This window comes from Pomacea canaliculata, linkage group LG9, assembly GCF_003073045.1.
Source record: "Pomacea canaliculata isolate SZHN2017 linkage group LG9, ASM307304v1, whole genome shotgun sequence".
In the NCBI taxonomy this organism is placed as follows: domain Eukaryota; kingdom Metazoa; phylum Mollusca; class Gastropoda; order Architaenioglossa; family Ampullariidae; genus Pomacea; species Pomacea canaliculata.
Window position 1 is genome coordinate 20257980 of NC_037598.1, and position 19045 is coordinate 20277024.

Genomic DNA, 19045 nt, shown 5'->3' on the forward strand with positions numbered 1-19045 from the left:
TGGGATAGAATGATCTTGACAAATGAATTATTTTTGCATATTTTTTTTCTTCCAAGTCAATTTTCAGTTATGACAGTTCTCTTTACATGCCATACAAACTAGGCTACTAGTATATATGTTCTATTACATACCTTTATCCTTGCCTGGAGCACAATGATTATCTGAATCTAAATCCTGCAAAAATTAAACAACATAGATGAAAACAGTGTTCACATATCTCTAAACTGATAAATTATTAGTATAGTAACAGCACTTCTGACAATCTTTTGAACAGCAGTTCTGAGCATCTGGTATTATAATAGTAATAATTATGGGTATTTGTAATGCGCAGCACCACGACTTCATCTTCATCTGCTTTAACTGGTGGCCAATGAAAAGAGTGAAGAAGTGGTGTGTTCAGAGTTGCAAGTTCGGAAAACAAGATGAGCAGCTGAGTTCTGGACTTTCTGAAGCTAGTGAATGAGGTACTGTGGACAGCCAGCAAGAAGAAATGTGCAGTAGTCTAGTTAAGACAGAACAAATAAGCGGATGAGAATTTTGGTGGTTAAGATGGACAGAATATGATGAGCTGATCTTACAGATCTCAAAGCATGCAGCATGACAAATGTTCGAAACATGTTCATCAAGAGACATTCAGCAGACATTATGTATCCTAAGATCTGAAGCTACAAAAGGAACATCAGCATTGCCGCGGTCTGTGGCGTCGGCCTCTTTGAGTTCTTTTTAAAGCTCGGTGCTGCGGCGATTATGAATACGAATCTCATGTAGGCTCTTGCACAGAGATGGATTCGTGTGCGACATTCTCAAAGCCAGGAGTTGGTGTCTGATGTAGCGTCGAGGCGCGCGCGAGTTGATGGCATTTGTGTCAGGTACATGTGCTCCGCTGTCACAATGAACTAGCGAGTCAAACAAGACAGCGAATTGCAAGGCGGCTGCAGCCCTTCACAGTGATATGAGAAAACATCGGTGATGGAGGGTCGAGGTCAACTGAAAATCGTACTAGGGTATAAGTAAGTTCACGGCGAACAGTAGTAACACGGAGAAACGAGACAACTAAACGAACTGAAGCACTGAAGAGACGTTGAAGAGAGGTCAGGTTGGGTGGTCAAGACCGCACACAACGAAACAATGCGGCAGAAGTAAATAAACAGTTAAACTTATGGAGGAAAAGGACAACGGATGCCAAGAGTCTGGTGTTATATTACACAGTTCAAGAGGTCAGCATGAAGTGGTCCAGGGTTATGGTCCTCTATACTTCAATCCGGACTGGTTGCTCAAACTCAAATAAAGACAATTGTGGATAAAGTATAAGACGTACGTCCCCAGACCTACATCTAACATGCAGGCCCCACACTCATAGAAAATTCATTCTCAATGCGGTACATCAAATAGATTCCATACGATTTGCATGAAATATGTGAAGCAGAACTTTGTCATACAAACCCACCATCAAAGGTGAAAATGAAGCCTGCAGATAACCGTCAAAACTAATTATCTCCCGCACACAAAAACAAAACAAAAACAAACACTGAAACTGAAACCACGAGGATGGAAGGAGCGTCACATCCAAAAGTTCAGAGTCAGGAACGACTCGAATTAAAGGTCACAGAAAAATCCTGGAAAAAAAAAAACACATCAGGGGATACTGAAGACAAAGTTTTCATTCGGCCGCCATTTTTTTCTGTTGGTATAATGGTTTCCATAAAAATCCTTGTCAGCTGAAAAGATCGGGGGGGGGGAGACGGACGACAGGCCGCCTTGATTGACGGACACGGTCGGGGCGAAGTTAGTGATATAGCACAGTCACCACTTCACAGGTGCGGGTGCTAATTGAAAGACCGGTACACTCGCCGTGCGAACACAGTTTGTTTTTTTGCCACCAACGGGACACCGGTGCTGAATGAGTAAACTGAGTGTCGCGGCAGTCAGAGGTTGATGGGGCTGACCGTGAGAAAGAGGAACGGTAGATGTCCTAGGTACCATCATCTGTTTGTTCAGGAGACAAATATCAATACATGTGCCCTATAGATAATGGCACTCATTGCTCACGTCCTTTGTCAGATGCTTTTTCAGTTGCAATCATTCATAATTACCCTTCTTTGAGACCGTCATGCCACAAAATATTTTCTCAACTTTTTTCTGGTGAAATTTGTTAGTTAAGCGTGAACAACACAAGGCATCAGTGTGGCTGTACTTCTCGTTAACATAGTGTTTTCAGTTACAAGACTCTTCAATGGTAATATTATATCTCTGCTCCCAAGACACCTTGTCTGAACTAATGAAACTAATAAACAATGCAGAGTACCTGAAATCCACTCTGTGAGGAGGGTTTTCCAGAGTTGTTAGATACCCCTTTAATCTTTTCTTCAGTTTCATCTTCATTAGCATCTGTAAAGGAATAAAGACAATGATAGTGACCAACTTTATTTGTCCCAGTGGGGAATTTGAACATGGGAAGGTGCTCTAGTTACAAAGTAAATATTAGAAATAAAACTAAGAATAAAGTTTGTTGCAAGGTGCAGCATTAAAAGATGAAAATGTTAGCAGTGAAAAGAGAAGGCAAGTGACAATTATATATATCAATAATATAAAACAAACAATAAACTTACATCAAGAATAATCATGTGCACACCTAGATGGCACAAACGATTTCAGGTGCCAATTACTTTTACATATTGGCATGGAATAACGTTTACTTGAGTTTAATAATACAAATAGCTTATTAATAGAAATACATAGTCCCCGTCTCCCCAGATGCGTGCATGTCATTGATCTAGAGATAAAAATTAATTAAAAAATGACAAATGTATCTACAGTCAAAGACAGTGATGTTATAAAGATCTAAAATTGATACCAGCTAGGCATTTAAAATAGAATGTAGTGACACAAGCAGCATAAAGCAAATAATTTAAGCCAAGCTGGTCCTATAAAGGTATTTGAATAAGTATGAGTATGAGTATGCAATTCTCCCCATCTTTTCATTTACATTTCACTTATCAGTATCCTCCCTTGCACTAAGGCTAAATACATTGATTTTTACTATTTTTGAAAATTTCACAAAATAAAAACTGTGGAAGATTCAACTAAAGTTTGCTTTTAAAGAAACAACGCTAATGAAGAAAAGTGCTGGGAAATATTTCAATTAGTATGCACATAAATATTAAAAAAAATTATTGAATATCCCTTGTCAACTCTCCTGTGGAGCTGTCTCTGTCTAAGCATGTGCTTAAGCAAATACAGCTGCACAGCGACAAAGACACAGATGGCTTAAGCTTTACAAACCTATTATGTCATATGTCTTAGATGTTAGTTGGACACAGACTTGCGAACGACGATCTAGTAGGCAAATCACATCAAGATACAGATCATCACCTGCTTCTTTTTCTTGAGAAGACAATAGTTTTACTGCCATAGACTCTGCCTTGAAAACATAAATGTGTTAAATTAATTTGGTGCTTACAATGAAACAAAGTCTTTGACTAACAAACCATTTAAACCAGCATCCGATATTTTTAACAGATAGCTTTTCTGTATGCCTTTCGTTTATTGACTGTATGAGATCTCTGTATCAAGTGTGTAACAAACTTAATTTCAGTCTAGTTTGTATTTGCAGCATGATGTTTCAAATTGATGACTTTGCATACAAAGGAATCTGAAAAATTAGATCCATAACAAGCTTTAACCTTACTTGTTAAGCATAAGCAACTTAATAATGCCTTGATTTTCTTACCTGACCGATGTATTCATCAAGAACAGAAATTAGTTCTGCTTTTTGCCGCTGAAGAAGTTCAACTTTCTCACCAATAGTTTGCCTCAGCTGACCAAGTCTGCGTTGTCGAAGGCGGGACATTCTTTCCTGAGTGCTTTTTCGTTAAGTCCTGAATACAGAATCTGGTCACTATTTTACATTTTTAACTTGTAAGCACATTTTAAAGGCAATAAAACCATAAATTCAAGGGATATAATTGATTGTAGAAAGCCAAAAACTAACCAACAATTAAGTCTGATATGATGTTGAGCCAAGAGAGATAAAATTCGAAAATTACTGTTACTTCATCAGTTATCTTCAATTTATTTGAATACATTTGTTTCCTAACTTTTAACTGTAGTATGTACTTCCAAAGGAATAGGACGTGCGCATGATTGTTTCGTTCATATCTCACTAAAGAATTCTGGTATGTGTGACCGAGAGGCACATACTAACCTTTTATAAAGGTTTTTTGATCTTTGGGCCTGTTCAAACAAAGGTTAAATTCGTTCCCTTACATGTTTTCAATCAATAGCTATACCTGCCAGTTACTAAATAATACTGGAAGCACGAACTTATATCCCCTTAAATACACGTCCATGCTGGAAGCAAAAGCAGCAAGGGACATCACTCATTCAAAGATTCCAGAGTTGTGTTCCATAAGCGTTTGTATCAAAATGGAGACCTCCGAAAATTGCGATAGTGACTACGATGTGATTTATGTGGTATTGTATTTAAATAAACATAATTTTATAATTTTTCAAAATACTGTATGACAGATTATTTTAGGACACGTAACTCAAAACTTACAAAATTACTCAAAATTTTGCTAAGGGTGCGGAGAGACAGTTCAGCCCTAAGCCCGCAAAAGTGTAGCAGACGCTTACAAATCCCGACTTCATGTGGCACTTCAAAGAATCAACAAAACAAACTACACTAGACAATACGACAATAGCTCAGAGTGAAAAAGATATTTTAAAGAAAGTAAAAAGCTGGAATAAAGCAGCTGGGAATTATGTAGAAGTAATACAGAATGTGTAATGTAATACAATTGATAATGGTTTTGCGAGAATAATCACGATGTCGATTATGTCAAAAGGATTGAATGAATGAATGAAGGAGTCTTATAACGCGCAAAATCCGAATCCTTGAGAAACGCTCAATGCGCCGAAATGTTACAGAAAAAGTACACGAATAAAACATTAGCAGCTGCAGAAAACCAAAAGGAAAGTTAGAATCAAACGATCAGACGGCTAAAATGACCACAGTTGTGAGCGAACGATCTGCTGCTGCAAAGCGCATGACCACTACTCACAACATAGGTCCACAAATCAGAAAAAGGAAAAAAAGGTGTTCACATGGGCATTGTAGGGAAAATGAAGGGTAAGATCATCAGGTGCTTGGCCCAGCAGTACAGGACATATTATTCAAAACTCATTTAGGTATCTCATTCTTTATTCTTACCACATGTAAGGATTTAAATGTTCAAGTTATAAGAAAATTCATGACTTTACAATATTTTCAACCTACAATTTTTATGTTTGTAAGAATTCTCCAGTATATGAGTCGATGGTGGATGCAGGTCTCTCCTACATGGGGGGAGATGATGTTCAGAGCAGACTGTTATCTGAAAACAGCAACAGCAAAGCAGAGGCAAAACTACCTTTTCTGAAGATGGTCTTCATTGTGGTAATGAATTTTTCAATTTTGATCAAATCTCAGAAGACAATTCATTTTTCACTTGTAGCCTTGCAGCATTACCTGTTTTCAGCAATGAAAAGCACATCAAATATTTTTTGAGCCAAAAAACTTCATAATGAGCTTCTGTAACATTTCAGTCATAGACCATAAGGTATGTTGAAACTAGATAAAATGCAAAATAGAATTGTAATATTTATGAAGAGTATAAATACACATAAACAAAATTTAGTCAAAAGGTTTAAGATTGTTAATAATGTTTAAATATATTTTATGCAGGAGCACATTCGCTCAGTCAGTAACACATTATTTCTTGTCTGCCTTTTCAAAAGAGAATTAAATATCTGATGTGTCTCTATGTCATCTTAACTATGTTATACAAATGAAAGATTTGTTAATGTTATTTTCATTCTTTCTTACACATGATTTCAGCCACTTCAAGCTGTAATCGTCAGGCTGCGTCATGCCTTAAATAATATTGTTAGCAGCATTAATCCAAGTATTCATGAACATTGGTATGTGTCATCATGTCTCCAGTTTTACATTTTAGTTACATTTGGCTCAGATTTTTATAAAGCAAAGACAGTTTGCTTCCTTAGATTTTGCACTCTGCAGACTACCGTGCTGGGCACAAGCCTGTATGGTATCTAGTAGAAGTATCCCATCATGTTAGAATACATTGCTGTCTGATTTGTTTGTTTATTAAAATAAGGCAAGCTATTCTTAAAATGTTTTTCTGATCAAATCAGCTTGAGTGCCTATTTTTTAATGTAATATATAAGAAGTAAAACTACAACACATACAAAAAAAACAAAAACAAGTATGATGAGACTTATGATCAAGGGAAAGCACCCCTTTTGAATATATATCTCTTTTGGACTTTGCATTATGGTATTCTGATATTCTTTGTCTCTCTGTAACCTCTTCTGTGACTGTTTTTTTTAAGCATCTAAACATCTAGGCGTTTTTGGACTTTCCTCAGGCAATAGCTGCTAATAGAAAGCTATTCAACAAACTTAGAACCAGCCCTCTTTTGAGTGAAGAAGATGGATTTTTTCTTCAAAGTTTTCAAGATGAGGAATTTGATGAAGTAAAAGACCAACAGTCGTCTCTGAGGTACTTTAGAATTCAATGGTTAATCTGCTTTGTGTCAATGATGGTAGTGTGGATTACATACTTCAGGTCTGTGTTTTTTCTCATGTCAGTTACAGATATTTGCTTACTGTTATAATCTGTTCATCTATTTAAATGTTGTTTTTTGTGAAAAGATATTTTGTCTGTCTAAAACACTGTAACCTTATTTTAAATATTTATTTCAATGAGAAAGATGTAATCAGTTATGACATCTTTGTGCCTTTTTGTTGCATGATATTATTTTTATCTTATGGTTAATGGCTGATTTATACACACACTTATGTATATAAATATGTGTATAAACTGGAAAAACTATATCTGAATACAAATACATCTTAAGTATTAAATATGAGCAAGATTTTTTTATGAACAGATTGCTTACAAAGGCAGTGGGCATTTTCTTTGTTACTGCTATGAACATTATAATATTAGATATTTACTTGTAAAGTAATAAATTTTTATGTTTTGCCTGCTTTCAGAATAGTGGTTAGTTTCTTCCTTGCATTGGTGCTGGTGCTGAATACAACAGGGTTTCGTGATGCCTTGGGCTTCTGGCTTCTTCAAGTATTTAAATGCAGCCGCTGCTCTGACATGTACAGTCTTTATGCCTTATTTCTTGAAGAAGGCTTTCATGATGCATATGGAGTCTCAGACTGAGAAGCTCTTGCAGACAATACAGAAGTTCTTAGACATTGCTGCTTCAAGTCTAGACACTGTTTCCAAGAGCATTCGCTTCATACAAGAGGCCGAACTTGTGGCTAGAGGATTTACTTTGTGAGTACAAAGGAAGCAGCAGAACAACAGGTTGATGTACACCAGGTTGTACACCAGGTTACTTCAGATTAATGATATTAAGTCATTCTGGTAATAAATCTACTATGTGATTGTAATGCTAGGTTGATTTTTCAGTTTCCAGAATTAAAAAAAATTCTGAATTAAGCATAGATCATGTTAACGTTTATCAGAAATATAAAGTAGTCATTTATGCAGCACATAAGCTAGCTATAACAGAGTTTCAGAGTCAGAACTATGTATAACTGCCAGTAACATAATTTAAAATTCAACCAGTGTACAAAAGCCACAACTTACACACTGATGATAGGGAAAAGACTGAGGTAGCTGTATTACCAGCTATTGGCATATTCCAGTTTGACGAAGATTAAAAAGCTTATGAAATACAGTGCCCTTTTTGAGTGGCGTCTCTTGATCAAGCAGCACAAAATGATACAGTCTGCCAAAAACATTAGTGAATGTATTATTTATTGATCTTATAGCTGAGAGAGACATTTTTTTCTTCACATTTATTTTTCTTTCACAATGATTTCTCTTGCTTGTTGCAGTGTTGGTAATGTAGGATAGCAAGAGTTCTCAGTGAACACCAGAAATCATCATTCATTGGGCAGTGTCCTGACTTGCGACAGAGAGTGTTCTTAACTGAAAAAGCACAACTTGTTTTGTTTAGACAATCATTCAGACAGCTTGTTGAAAGGTATTTTACAATACTTCTATTTTGTTCAAGAAAGCACAGGGTGTTGTGTTTGTTTGAAAATCCTCTTATCAAATGGCCAATCTTTCTGTTTTACTTTCATGTTGCATTTAGAATGCTAAAATAATTGGGTAGGCAAGAATTCAGCTTTGCATGGTTTCTATACTATAGCTGATGAGGTTTGTTCAAGATGTGGCTATTGCTAGAAAACTAAATGTTAAATTGGAAAATTATAATTTCTTTCATTCTCATTTCTTATTTCTCTTCCATTCAGCTTTAACTTATTTAAGGATAGAGTTATTGGTAGTATTACCTTATTACACTTAAGTAGGAATGAACAGCAAATGGAATACATTGAAAGACCAACAGTGGAGGAACAGAAATACTGTGTTACTTCTTTGTGCAATAAAACAATAAAGCAAAGAAAACATATATTACTGCTGTTTGTTTTCTGTCAATCAGTTGTCCAGTGAAGGTCGAAGTGGCAGGAGTGACCCACTACTGCTCTGAAATCCCTTTGACACAATATCCAGAGATAATACAGATCGATGCTGAAGACAGTGACGTACTTGCTAGGCTACAGGAAGTAACTGATGGCTTTTCGATTGATATTTTAAAGGTATATTTTCTTTAATCTACCAGCATGGTTAACTAAAAGAATCTTAGTATTGTTATTTAAATTATATTGGGACATAACGAGAAATATTCCCAAGTTGCAGATCAGCATTTTATAGAAGTCAGTTTTCTTTTAATTATTTACATAATGACACCTAAAAAGAAAATCTGTTTTTGATGTCCAACCACTTTAGAATTGCTTTTCTGTCATTCTAGGAATGAATCTGTTTTTGTTTTTGTTTTGTTTTTTGTTCATTGCAGTACGTTAAGATGTGTTTTGGATTGCAGAAATCTGCGAAATTCCTGAAATTAACTGGGTTTGAATCTAGCAATAGGACAGTCTGTTGGAACTTGAGTACTACATTAAACAGAAACAAGAAGAGGATTATTGCTTTGATGACAATATTGAAATTGTATATCTTCATTCTATCTCATTGTTGCCTTCTCTGCTAGTAATTGTATTTTGTTGTATGTTTACTTCTTTTTCATTTTAAGCTTTGACATTTCTATTATATGAGACTTGTGAGAATCCCTTATTGTTCAGTCTATGTTAGAGCTGAACCGCATTCATGCATCAGAGTTTATTCGCCGACTTGCTGTATGCTTCTTGCCAAGGAGCATGGGGGCACAAGGTGAGATAAATGAAATGTCTGTATCTGTCTTTAGAAGTTTTCCAGATATATGTTGAACTTGAGTGGTAGCCTCAACTTGTGATAGTTGTATTTGAAATTAAGTTGTACACATGATAGTTGTATGTTGTCTTGTGAACATTCTGCTCCTATTCTTGTGGTTTTTATTTTCTTCATAACTTGTCATGTGAAACTTTTTTGTGTCAGACCAGTCACAATTTATAGTCTAGCATGATTATTGAAATTTAGATCATTGTTTATCACTCATTAAGGTTTTTAGTGTAATTTCTCAAGTGGTTGAAGTAAATTCCATTCTGAAACAAAATTCAGTGTGAAAGCCCCCTTTGTTTCTGAGAGATATGATTTTATATCTCTGTTTACATGGTATGTATATTGTTAAAGGCAAAAAAGACCTCTTCCTCATCTGGAACTCGATGCTGCAGGCAATGATCAGTGAGCTTGAAGCTGGTCAGACTGAGTTGAAGTCTCTTTTGGATGCCCACCGACGAGGACCCTTGTCATCAGCATTACATGATCCCAAACTTGTGACTCAAAAGCCTGCAAAATTATTCAGTCAGTCCAAAGATACTTACGTTGCTGTTCACAGCCTTGAACTTCACCTTTTGGCTGCACTTAAAAGGTCAGACTAATTACACATTGCTTATTAAGGTTTTTTCCTCCACCAAATGATCTTTGCTTTAAAGATGTTGTACAACGACGCTTGAAAAGCTATAATTATGTTAATTATAAAGTTAAAAAAACTTGATGCTTATTGCCATAAACATTAAAAAATATCTTGGAAACAAACATTATGGACTTAAAAATATCTTCCTTAGATGTACCTTAATTTAAGGAAACAAACAACTCATTGCAGATGACTATAGAGAAAAAGAAATGCAGACTTTTGAAAAACGAGGTTATAGGGAATTAGTGCAAAATATAGTAATGATAATTCGTTAACCATAAGATTTAAATGAAATGTTTGCTTTCGGTCTTAACATTCCACAAATGATCAGGACAAGACGAGTAAAACCTCGACAGTTGTTTAACTAAAAAAGAAGTATTAGCAGACAAACAAAAAAAAAATAACTAAGACACCAGATTCAACAGACAAGTACATTCCAATCAAATTGTTAACAAACCGGTCATCATTTACACTAGCCTTCACAAATCCGCACATCATACACCAAAACAAAAAGTAATGTAAAAAGAAAGACAGCAGTGAGATATAGACAATACAATAACGTAGCTTTGTCTGTCAGGAAACTATTTTTGAAAAGATGAAAATTTAATGTGATTTTTTTTATTGTAGAGAAAAATAGGGCTGGTTGAAATTATTGTCTGCTGCAGGGTGCAAAACGTAGGCCAGGCGATGGAGGCATGGCTGGAGAAGATAAACAGCAAAAATCAGGAGAAAGAGGTTGAAGCAGAAGATAAGAAGCAGGAAGAGAGCAACAGAAGGGAGTGGAGCAGCATGCTGTGCTTGGTGAGGTCCGAGTTGAATGCATGCATGGGATGCTGGGAGGAAGCAACCAGGAGGCTAGAGACTAAATCTTCAGTCGGCAGCGGTAAAGTACCAGCGTCAGTCATTTGTAATTTAATTGAGAGGAAGTAATTTGTAGTTACGTCGTAGTATAAATTCTGACATTTTTCAGTATTAATACAATAAGAATACCCATGTAATTCAGCTTCATACCCCAAGTTGACCCGGCTCCTTAGAGGGTCGGAGAAGGTCAGGCAGAGAAGGAGAAGACGGGGCCACCTCTCACAGAAAGCTGGCACCAAACCTCAAGGATTGTAAGGTCACGGGACTACTTTTACCTTTTTAAAAACCTCGCCTCTCGAAGAGCACTGTGAAAAAGGAGGGGAGAATGCCTTTACCGTCATTGTTTATAGTCACCATGACTTGACTCCCTGGAAGCAGTTTTTTGTGATTCGTTTGTGCGGAGCAGTGCTTTTGTCCCAGCAACGTTGGAGCCGATTTGCGGGAAACTTTCAACAAAGTTCCATCACTTCAGTGTACATTTCAGTAACCTGTATTGAATGAATCGTACTTTCAGCCTTTGCTGTGGTTTTGCACCTTCGTATGGACATTTCGGGTCCTTCTTTTTTACCTAGAGTCTATAGCCCCCTCTAAATACTCCTACACCACCCGGTCGGCGGTCGAGGAACAAACATTCTCAGAATACTACTGCGATTTCTGTGAAATTTCCTGATACACTTCACTATCGTTATTGCGCTATGGTTTTATTGCAGAAGTCTTACCGGCACCAGCACGAACACCACAGACACTTGCAGAAGCCACCAATGTCTACAAGGTGATCAAAGTGTCAGCAGACGACAACCCAATTATACTGGATGAAGTGAGTCCCAGTATCCGGTTACATTTCTTCCAAAACAGCAAATCTTCTTATTAAGAATAACATATAATTACAAAATCATTCTTTCCCATCCTTTTCTGCATTTGGGGGATTTTTATCTTTTGACGTTGTAGTAAAAGCTCTTGTGTTGTTATGTCTGTAAGCAATACTGCTGTTGTATCTGACCTTGGATGTTGTTCATGTGCATGGGAAATGCATTCTTCATTTGTTTTCAACAGGTCTTTGAGGGGTTTTCAGAAGAGCAGGAGGCTGGGTTAAAGAGAAACGGCCTGGATTGGATGCTGACAGAAGAAGAGGTAATTTTGGAAACGTGGTTCTGCTGCTTTAAAGACATTTAGTGTGTGCAACACACGCAATATCACTTTTATTTTCACACTCAGAACATGTAGACACGTAAAAACTTGGTACACATTACCCATTAGCCTTTGTAATTCAGATTCTTTTGCATAGACTTCACAGCGACACTGTCCTGACCATGAGCGTGCAGAACGTGTCTGTATTTACCTTGTGTATGAGTAGGATTAGCTGTTATACAAGTGAGCGCGTTTGTTACATATATGGGTGCATTGTGTTGGTGATTCCGTTTATGTGGATAGGTCAGTCTATCAAGTCTGTAAAGTAAACTGAGCAAATCATTGGAAGAGTGCTATAAAAATGTTTATTATTATTAAAACACATACATAGAGCCGCGCGTGCACGCAAAAACAAATTAATGCAAAAAATGTACGCACTCGCAGAGCTTAAACCTTCATTCATTACCGATAATCTGGGGACAAAGACACTCTAGCTGCTATTAACACACTACGGTAACATTCAACAAGCGTAGATGCTTAATACTTTATAAATCTACACCTTTAGTATTAGTTGTTGTCATCCTTATGACGTTCTTATCATCATTATCATTATGTGGCTGGCAGGCTGGCCTGAAGCAGCAGCAGAAGAACCTCAAGATGTGTCTGCTGGAGCTCGACTCCATAATCGCCATGCGCGCTGCCCAGCGCATGGAGCGGGAGCAGGCGGCCTTGGCCAGGATGAGCGAACTCAGCCCGACAACGTCTACCAGCTGCAGCAAACTACATCTGAGTCTTTGGACACCGATGAGGGCGGAAGAGGAACTGACGTCAACAGCGGCGCAGTGGCCTTGACTCTTGCGGCAGAGCTCAATGGACATCACGGGCAGATCACCGAAGCTACCTGTGACACCAGCACCGCGACGTTGGCTCTTGGGAGCTGCAGCTTTTCTGGGCGCGAGCAAGAAGGTCTTTCACCAGGAACCACGTGTAATTTAGTCCCTCGCTCAGCTTTGCTTTCGTCTTTTGGAGAAGAGGACTCAGCTGAAAGCGGTGCTGGGCCGGAGGGTAGTCTGGCGACCGGAACGGTCAAGGCAAGCACTGACCAAGATGAGATTCCGGACCCTCACAGACCTGACGACCATTTAGTCGGTGACCTGCCGACAGGCGGCAACGCAGCAGAGTGGAGAGAAGGCAGAGCAGCGGCACCTTGTGGCAGCCAGCTGGAAAGCATGGCGGAGTACTTTCCCTGCCAGGCGCCCCTTCACCTTTCGCCTCCGGCGTCGCTGCCTTAGTAGCGTCGCGCGCGAAAACTTTGGGGCGGACGGTGGAAACGTTCGGGGACGCTTCGTCATCAGACGAGACCGACGAGAAAGACAGTGATTATAACGATGGAGACGAGCAAGGCCTTGAAATCTCGAGGGCAGGCAGTGTGTGGATTTCTTCTTGTGTCTTGATTGCTGAAATCTCTCAGGCTGTCAGTGCTGTCAGCTAGAAGCCGCCCTGATGCAGGCGGAAGCATCCTTGAGCTGGATTTCGTGAGAATCAGCAACTACGCCCGTAGAGTCTTTCCCTCAGTAGACATGTTATAGGTGTGTCAAAGTGCGACTCTGATCGGTGTTAAGAGTAAAACTGTTGGTGCAATAAAATACGATCAATATATATATATCAGTATAGGTTGGAAGAAGTAATATGTGTGCATTTTTCTAGCAAACTCTATGTCCTACTATCTTTTTTGTTCATTGCTTCGACTTTAAAAAATATTATTTGTTGAAAATTTCCCTAGTTTCGATAATTTATGAGTCCATGCTTAGACCATTTACTGTTTTTAATAAACTGAAGTAAGTACCCGGAATATGAGTATGCCTATGGTAAAAGATACAAAATGAAATTTCGTCTGTTTTAAATGATCACTTTGAGATGTTTCTGTTTAGTGCATCTTCTTGTCCGTGCACCATAGTGTTTCATGATGTTGTTAATATGTTGCGCTCTTTTGTGTGTGTGTGTGTGTGTGAAATGGAGCTAATAATAATTTCGTTGATGCGTTGGGAAGAAAGCCTTCCGTCCTATGCCGAGTTCCTTGTAGCCGGGTTCACGACTGGAATCTCATTAACGAGAGCTTGCCCAGGGCCGTGCGCAAGAGAGTGAGTGCATCCACTAAGGAATTCGTGCATGTGTTTCTCTCGCAGTCTCGATCGCTGATCTCAAGGTAAACAGATTTACAGGTGGACTTGACCTGTTCCTTAGTCGAAAACGAAAAGCTTTGACATGTGGTTTTGTTGTTTTTGCGTGCATGTTGCTTTATGTCACTTTTTCTGGCTGGACCAAAATATTTGTTTCTAGTAGAACATGGTCCACAAACATGCAGTGGTAAGGCAACGGTTAGAACGCGCGGTGTCTCATTACGGAAGACCGCCGAAGGCACCGAGCAGTCACCTTTTCCATGTTCGCCTCAGGTGCTCGGATTTAGAATGGATTGTCCATTCCCGATGGGAATAGGAGGAGACAACACTGGGTGAACAAGATTCATTAGCAGCTTTTGACTTATCACTGCATGAGTCAAGTGGGACAACTCACCAACTAATGTAGAGTTAAGTGTGAGGTTAAAAAAATTGTCTTGGTGCCAGAAAGGACAAAGCTTGGTTGGAGGTTCGTATTTGTTTAGCTGGTTTAATGTTTTTTTTTTTAAATCCCCTGGACTCGTTTATGGAGGATGACCTTACAGAACACACGTTCAAGCTATTTAGTAACCCCTACATCCAGTCAACACATTTTTTCTCTTCCCTTTGTCATTTAGAATTACTTTTTGCTCAATTATTTATTTTACGCTTTAATAACAAAACATGAAATTATTCAACAAGAACCGTGTTTCCCCGAAAATAAGACCGGGTCATATTAATTTTTACTCCAAAAGAGGTATGAGTGCTTATTTTCAGGAATGTCATTTTTTCAAACAGAAAAATCTACATTTGTTCTAATACCGTCATGTCACCTTCCGGAACATCGCCATAATTCATAACTTTGTTTAGATATTAACATTATTACTCGAAAAATTTAAGACATCCGTCGTGTTTCAACGGACGAACCAAATCCGTCTGGCTGGGGCAACCCGGTGGCGCAACGGTTAGTTCTTGTCACCATTACAGTGAACGTTGGCTGTCCTGAGTTCATCTCTCGTCTCGGAACACTGTTTTTTCTTTGCATATGGTATCTGTTTACAAGACTGGTTGTCTTGCAGTGATATAGCCTTATTTGATGCTCGGTATAAATTACCAATTCCCCATTCCCCCCTCCACCGTCTAACTGACGATCTTAACTAGGGATTTTACTTGGGTAGGGCTTCCTTTAAAAAAAAATCATTCTAGGGCTTATTTTCAGGCAAACACTGTACGTGAATAACTGTAAAATTATCACGTTTCATCGCCAACTTGGAATTCTCGTTGACAGCTGCCATCTTTTCTATCTCGCAAAACAGATTTGCGACCTGAGACAGGGCGGTAATGAATAAACAAAGCATTTACGTGGCCTCTCCTCTCCACACACTCTTCTACCTTTGTCGTCTAATCTCATTCCGTGTGTTGAGCAGCTTTCAGTGATAAGTATTTCACGGTTGCTTACAACAGCACTTGAGCTGACACAGGACATCAATCATTGTCAAGGAAACACAGTGTAGAGCCTCCGTGAGAGTCTCGCTCCTGGCAAAGATACCTTGTGTGGGTGAAACTCTAATACGGATCACAGCGTCTATCATTAAATGTCTCGCGGAGTAGGATGCGGAGCGAGAGTTTAACGAGATGAACGATTTCTAGCGCACGCGCATGCGCCTTGTACATTTTGTGGCAGCACAAGAGAAGACAAACAGCCATTAGCGATCAGAGAGTGAATGCCCTTTGGTTTTCAATAACGAGTGTCCCTCATTTTTGCTAATTATCTGCAGCGCGGAACGGTCATTTCGATAGATAACTATCATCTATTTGCTTTGCTCTTTTGAAAATCGGCAGCGAAAAATACGGTTGGCTGCTTTATTGTTTCCTGGATGCTTCTTGTACGTGATTTCAATAGTTTTTTTTTTTTTTTAAGTTTGGCGCAACGGATGGTGCCTGTCATCAATACAGTTTGGATCGTCAGTCCTGAGTTCAGATTTCATCTCAGGCAGGTTGTTCTTCTGCCTGTGGCATCAGTTTGCTACCTTGCCGTGGTGTAGACATAGTAACTGGCTCGGCGTAAAACACCAATTCCTCCCACCCTTTCCTTTTTATTGTAAGTGTCGGGTATCAAACAGAAAAAAAAATTGTAAAGGATTTTTTATGAAAAGATTGGGTTTTATTATCATGTCGTTTTAAATTGTAAATCATCGCTTGATTTTACTTTGCGTAGGCAGCGAAGAAGATTGTGGGTGATGAAACAAGCGAAAGGCGTTGAAGAGATCGACAGACCTGAAAGTAATATTCAGCTAGTGGCATGCGTGTGAGAGGAGTAGGAAGGTCGGGTTGGAGGTCAAAGTTCGAGTATTGTTCAGTAAACAGTAAAACTGTGAGAGAGCCTGATCGTTTTCATTGACAGTTAAGGTCTTCGTCCTGGCATTAATAGTTGTGGTCTTCTGTTGACTCAGGGAGTCAGTTAAAAAAAAATATAGCAAAACAGAACTTGGGAACTTGAGCGGCTGCAGCGCTGATAAGGCCACACTTCTCAGAAGCAAGCAGCCATCATAAACAGTGAAATCATTCATGACGCACGCAGTAACAGGGACGGGAAGGGGTGGCAATGTGGGGGTAGGTAAGGCGTGTGGAGTAAACTGTGCAGCCATCCTTCGATTGTGATCGTTTCGTACGGTTCATGGTCATTACCATGAGCGAAAAAAAAAAGTAAAAGTTTTAATTTCAAATTGAAATCAATCTACGCGTAACAGACTTTTCCCGCTCACCTCCCAATTGTGGAGGTACCTGACTCCGTAGAGGGGTAGTGAAGGTAAGACAGCGAGGTAGAGGAGATAGACATATCGCTTCATCATGGCTAGGGTCTCAAAGCTTCACTTCTAATGCAACCGTAGTAACCTCTCGGGACTTAAGCAGCTCCGGATCGTCATCCAGACGATAACTATCTCGGAAGTCATCCGTTTTCTTGGAAAATCGAGCTGAGCTTTACTTAAAATTTCCTATGTCAAGGTCCGTGCTAACAGCTTGCAACTTCCTGTTCGACTCGGGTAGGTCTTTAACTCTAGAGGCACAAGCGCTGCACATAGTAACTCTTCCTGTCGAGTGGTTGGCACGTACTGTGCCGCTTGCTGCCGGCGTCAAAAATGTCTTTGAAGCCTGACAAAGAGCACCGCAAATTACACCTTTCCGCCTCCACTTCCCACGCAATCCAGCCTCCACTCCCCACACGGTCCAGTCTCGTTTGGAATTGGGAGCACGAGGTCGTCCTGCGATTGTCTGTCCCTCTGTGGCGATGAACCGTGATTTACAGAGGCTGATCGCTGCCATTGCTCCATTCGGATTTCAAAAGAAATGACCTGGACATTGCAATTGGAGACACGTTAAACAAGCTCTTAAGCCCCAGGATGCATATTGTGATTATTTCTTGAGAGCCTAGAGGCACAAGTGATTTGAACAGACCACATACTGTGGGAAGAGAAAGATTTTTATGTACAAAGACATGCCAAACAGCGTGTAAAGGCTGCTCGCGTATTTTAGGAAAAATATAGACAGGAGAATGAATGAATAAAGTACCATCACAATAAGAAATAACTTGGAATTACCAGTTTCTCTCTTAAATAAGTAACAAATAAAAGAAATTCATGATAAAATTTAATTCCCTTGACAGAACAGAAAGTAACGCTTATTTAGACAAGCAGGACATACAATCAATAAAAATTTAAAAACAAACAAAAAGCTAAATCAAGAGAACAAAGAAAAATTGCAAAGTGACAAATGCTCCCATTCCAAGATTTCTCACTGAGTAAAAATTGTTACAGTTCTTCTCATAATACTTGAAAATTTTTAGGCTACAACTAGAATCTATTTTTTTTTTTTGAGATGGGTACAACAGTGCAGCATTCAAAATTGCCTAACAATACACATCGATTTGAAATTCTATTCGGTTTGCAAAAAGATAGTCGACTGGAATATCGCGTGTACGAGTATCGTTAATAAATGAGAGAAAAATGAAAGATAATTATGTTTAACAAGTTGCAGTCCAAATGACACATTCAGGCATTTGTAGCAAAATACACAGAGAGAGAACGAACGAACGAAGTTTTTTTTTACTGACTCGACCACGTGACCTCAACATTCAGGTGATGAGCACAGCTCTTGCAATAACATGAAATGACTATTTTAAAGTATACCATGGTGCGCTGTAAAAAAAGCTCATAGTTGTCCCACTACTGTATAGTTAAATATTTCAATTTATTAGTTGAAACATTTATTCAATGGTGGCAGTGAAAAAAAGTGTAATTCATCATCTTGCGCTGATTGACAAAGAGGGCGCAATTTAAATCCAGGTGCTTACATATCTACACTTATGTGACTTGCGGTCGGAGATTCCCATACGAAATCTTATAGGGAATCTTTCGAATATTATTTTTAACATTTTGCAGATATTGGTTCTAATTGTAGACTTGTTTTTAGAGTTACATAAAGGTAAACTTCAAACTGTCTGAATCGTGTTGATGCCAGACTTGTTTGTAACAGTCAATAATGCGTTGTTTAAACACGAGGGAAGAGTCTCACATTCTCTACACCTGATTTAACCACACGTGTACAGAGAGAGAGAAAGGAGACGACAGTAAATGAAGCTTCATTAATACTAAAATATAGCTACCCGCTTCCGTGTAAGTCCTGTCTCAGGGGTTGACCGACATTCGAGCCCTCGGTCTTACCGGTAACTGTCTCAAGAAAAAGCACGTGACATTTCCTGCGAGACATTCGGAGCGGATGACAATTCCTGAATAATGTTGGGAGAGATCTCTATTTCTGGCACGTGATCATTTTGAATATTCGTTACCGGCCGTTGAAGACACACTAATCAAATAAATCTGTCAGTGTTCAACGGATCATTAAGAG

The 19045-nt window shown here is 38.8% G+C and overlaps 2 protein-coding genes across 3 annotated transcripts in view; one reads left to right on the forward strand and one right to left on the reverse strand.

The window, feature by feature from the left end:
• The window catches only part of LOC112572950, a 46838-nt gene extending 42474 nt beyond the window's left edge, over positions 1-4364 (reverse strand). The window contains exons 1-5 of the mRNA XM_025252953.1: positions 4205-4364; positions 3731-3878; positions 3283-3421; positions 2306-2388; positions 132-174 (exon numbers count right to left, since the gene is read on the reverse strand). Coding sequence (XP_025108738.1) covers positions 132-174; positions 2306-2388; positions 3283-3421; positions 3731-3850 — 385 coding nt within the window. The 5' untranslated portion in view covers positions 3851-3878; positions 4205-4364. The remainder of the gene's footprint in view (positions 1-131; positions 175-2305; positions 2389-3282; positions 3422-3730; positions 3879-4204) is intronic.
• Positions 4365-4394: 30 nt separating this feature from the next.
• LOC112572954 lies at positions 4395-14246 on the forward strand. Of its 2 annotated transcripts, none has more exons than XM_025252965.1 (13): positions 4395-4473; positions 5297-5437; positions 5879-5961; positions 6429-6562; positions 7060-7354; positions 7921-8069; positions 8529-8685; positions 9226-9313; positions 9713-9950; positions 10661-10878; positions 11567-11673; positions 11910-11987; positions 12609-14246. In XM_025252965.1, exons 8-13 carry the CDS (start codon positions 9229-9231, stop codon positions 12834-12836), a joined length of 954 nt encoding a protein of 317 aa, XP_025108750.1. In that variant the 5' UTR covers positions 4395-4473; positions 5297-5437; positions 5879-5961; positions 6429-6562; positions 7060-7354; positions 7921-8069; positions 8529-8685; positions 9226-9228; the 3' UTR covers positions 12837-14246. The 2 variants fall into 2 exon arrangements, with proteins under 2 accessions (XP_025108750.1, XP_025108751.1); XM_025252966.1 differs by having other exon boundaries at positions 9754-9950.
• The last annotated feature ends 4799 nt before the right edge of the window (positions 14247-19045 follow it).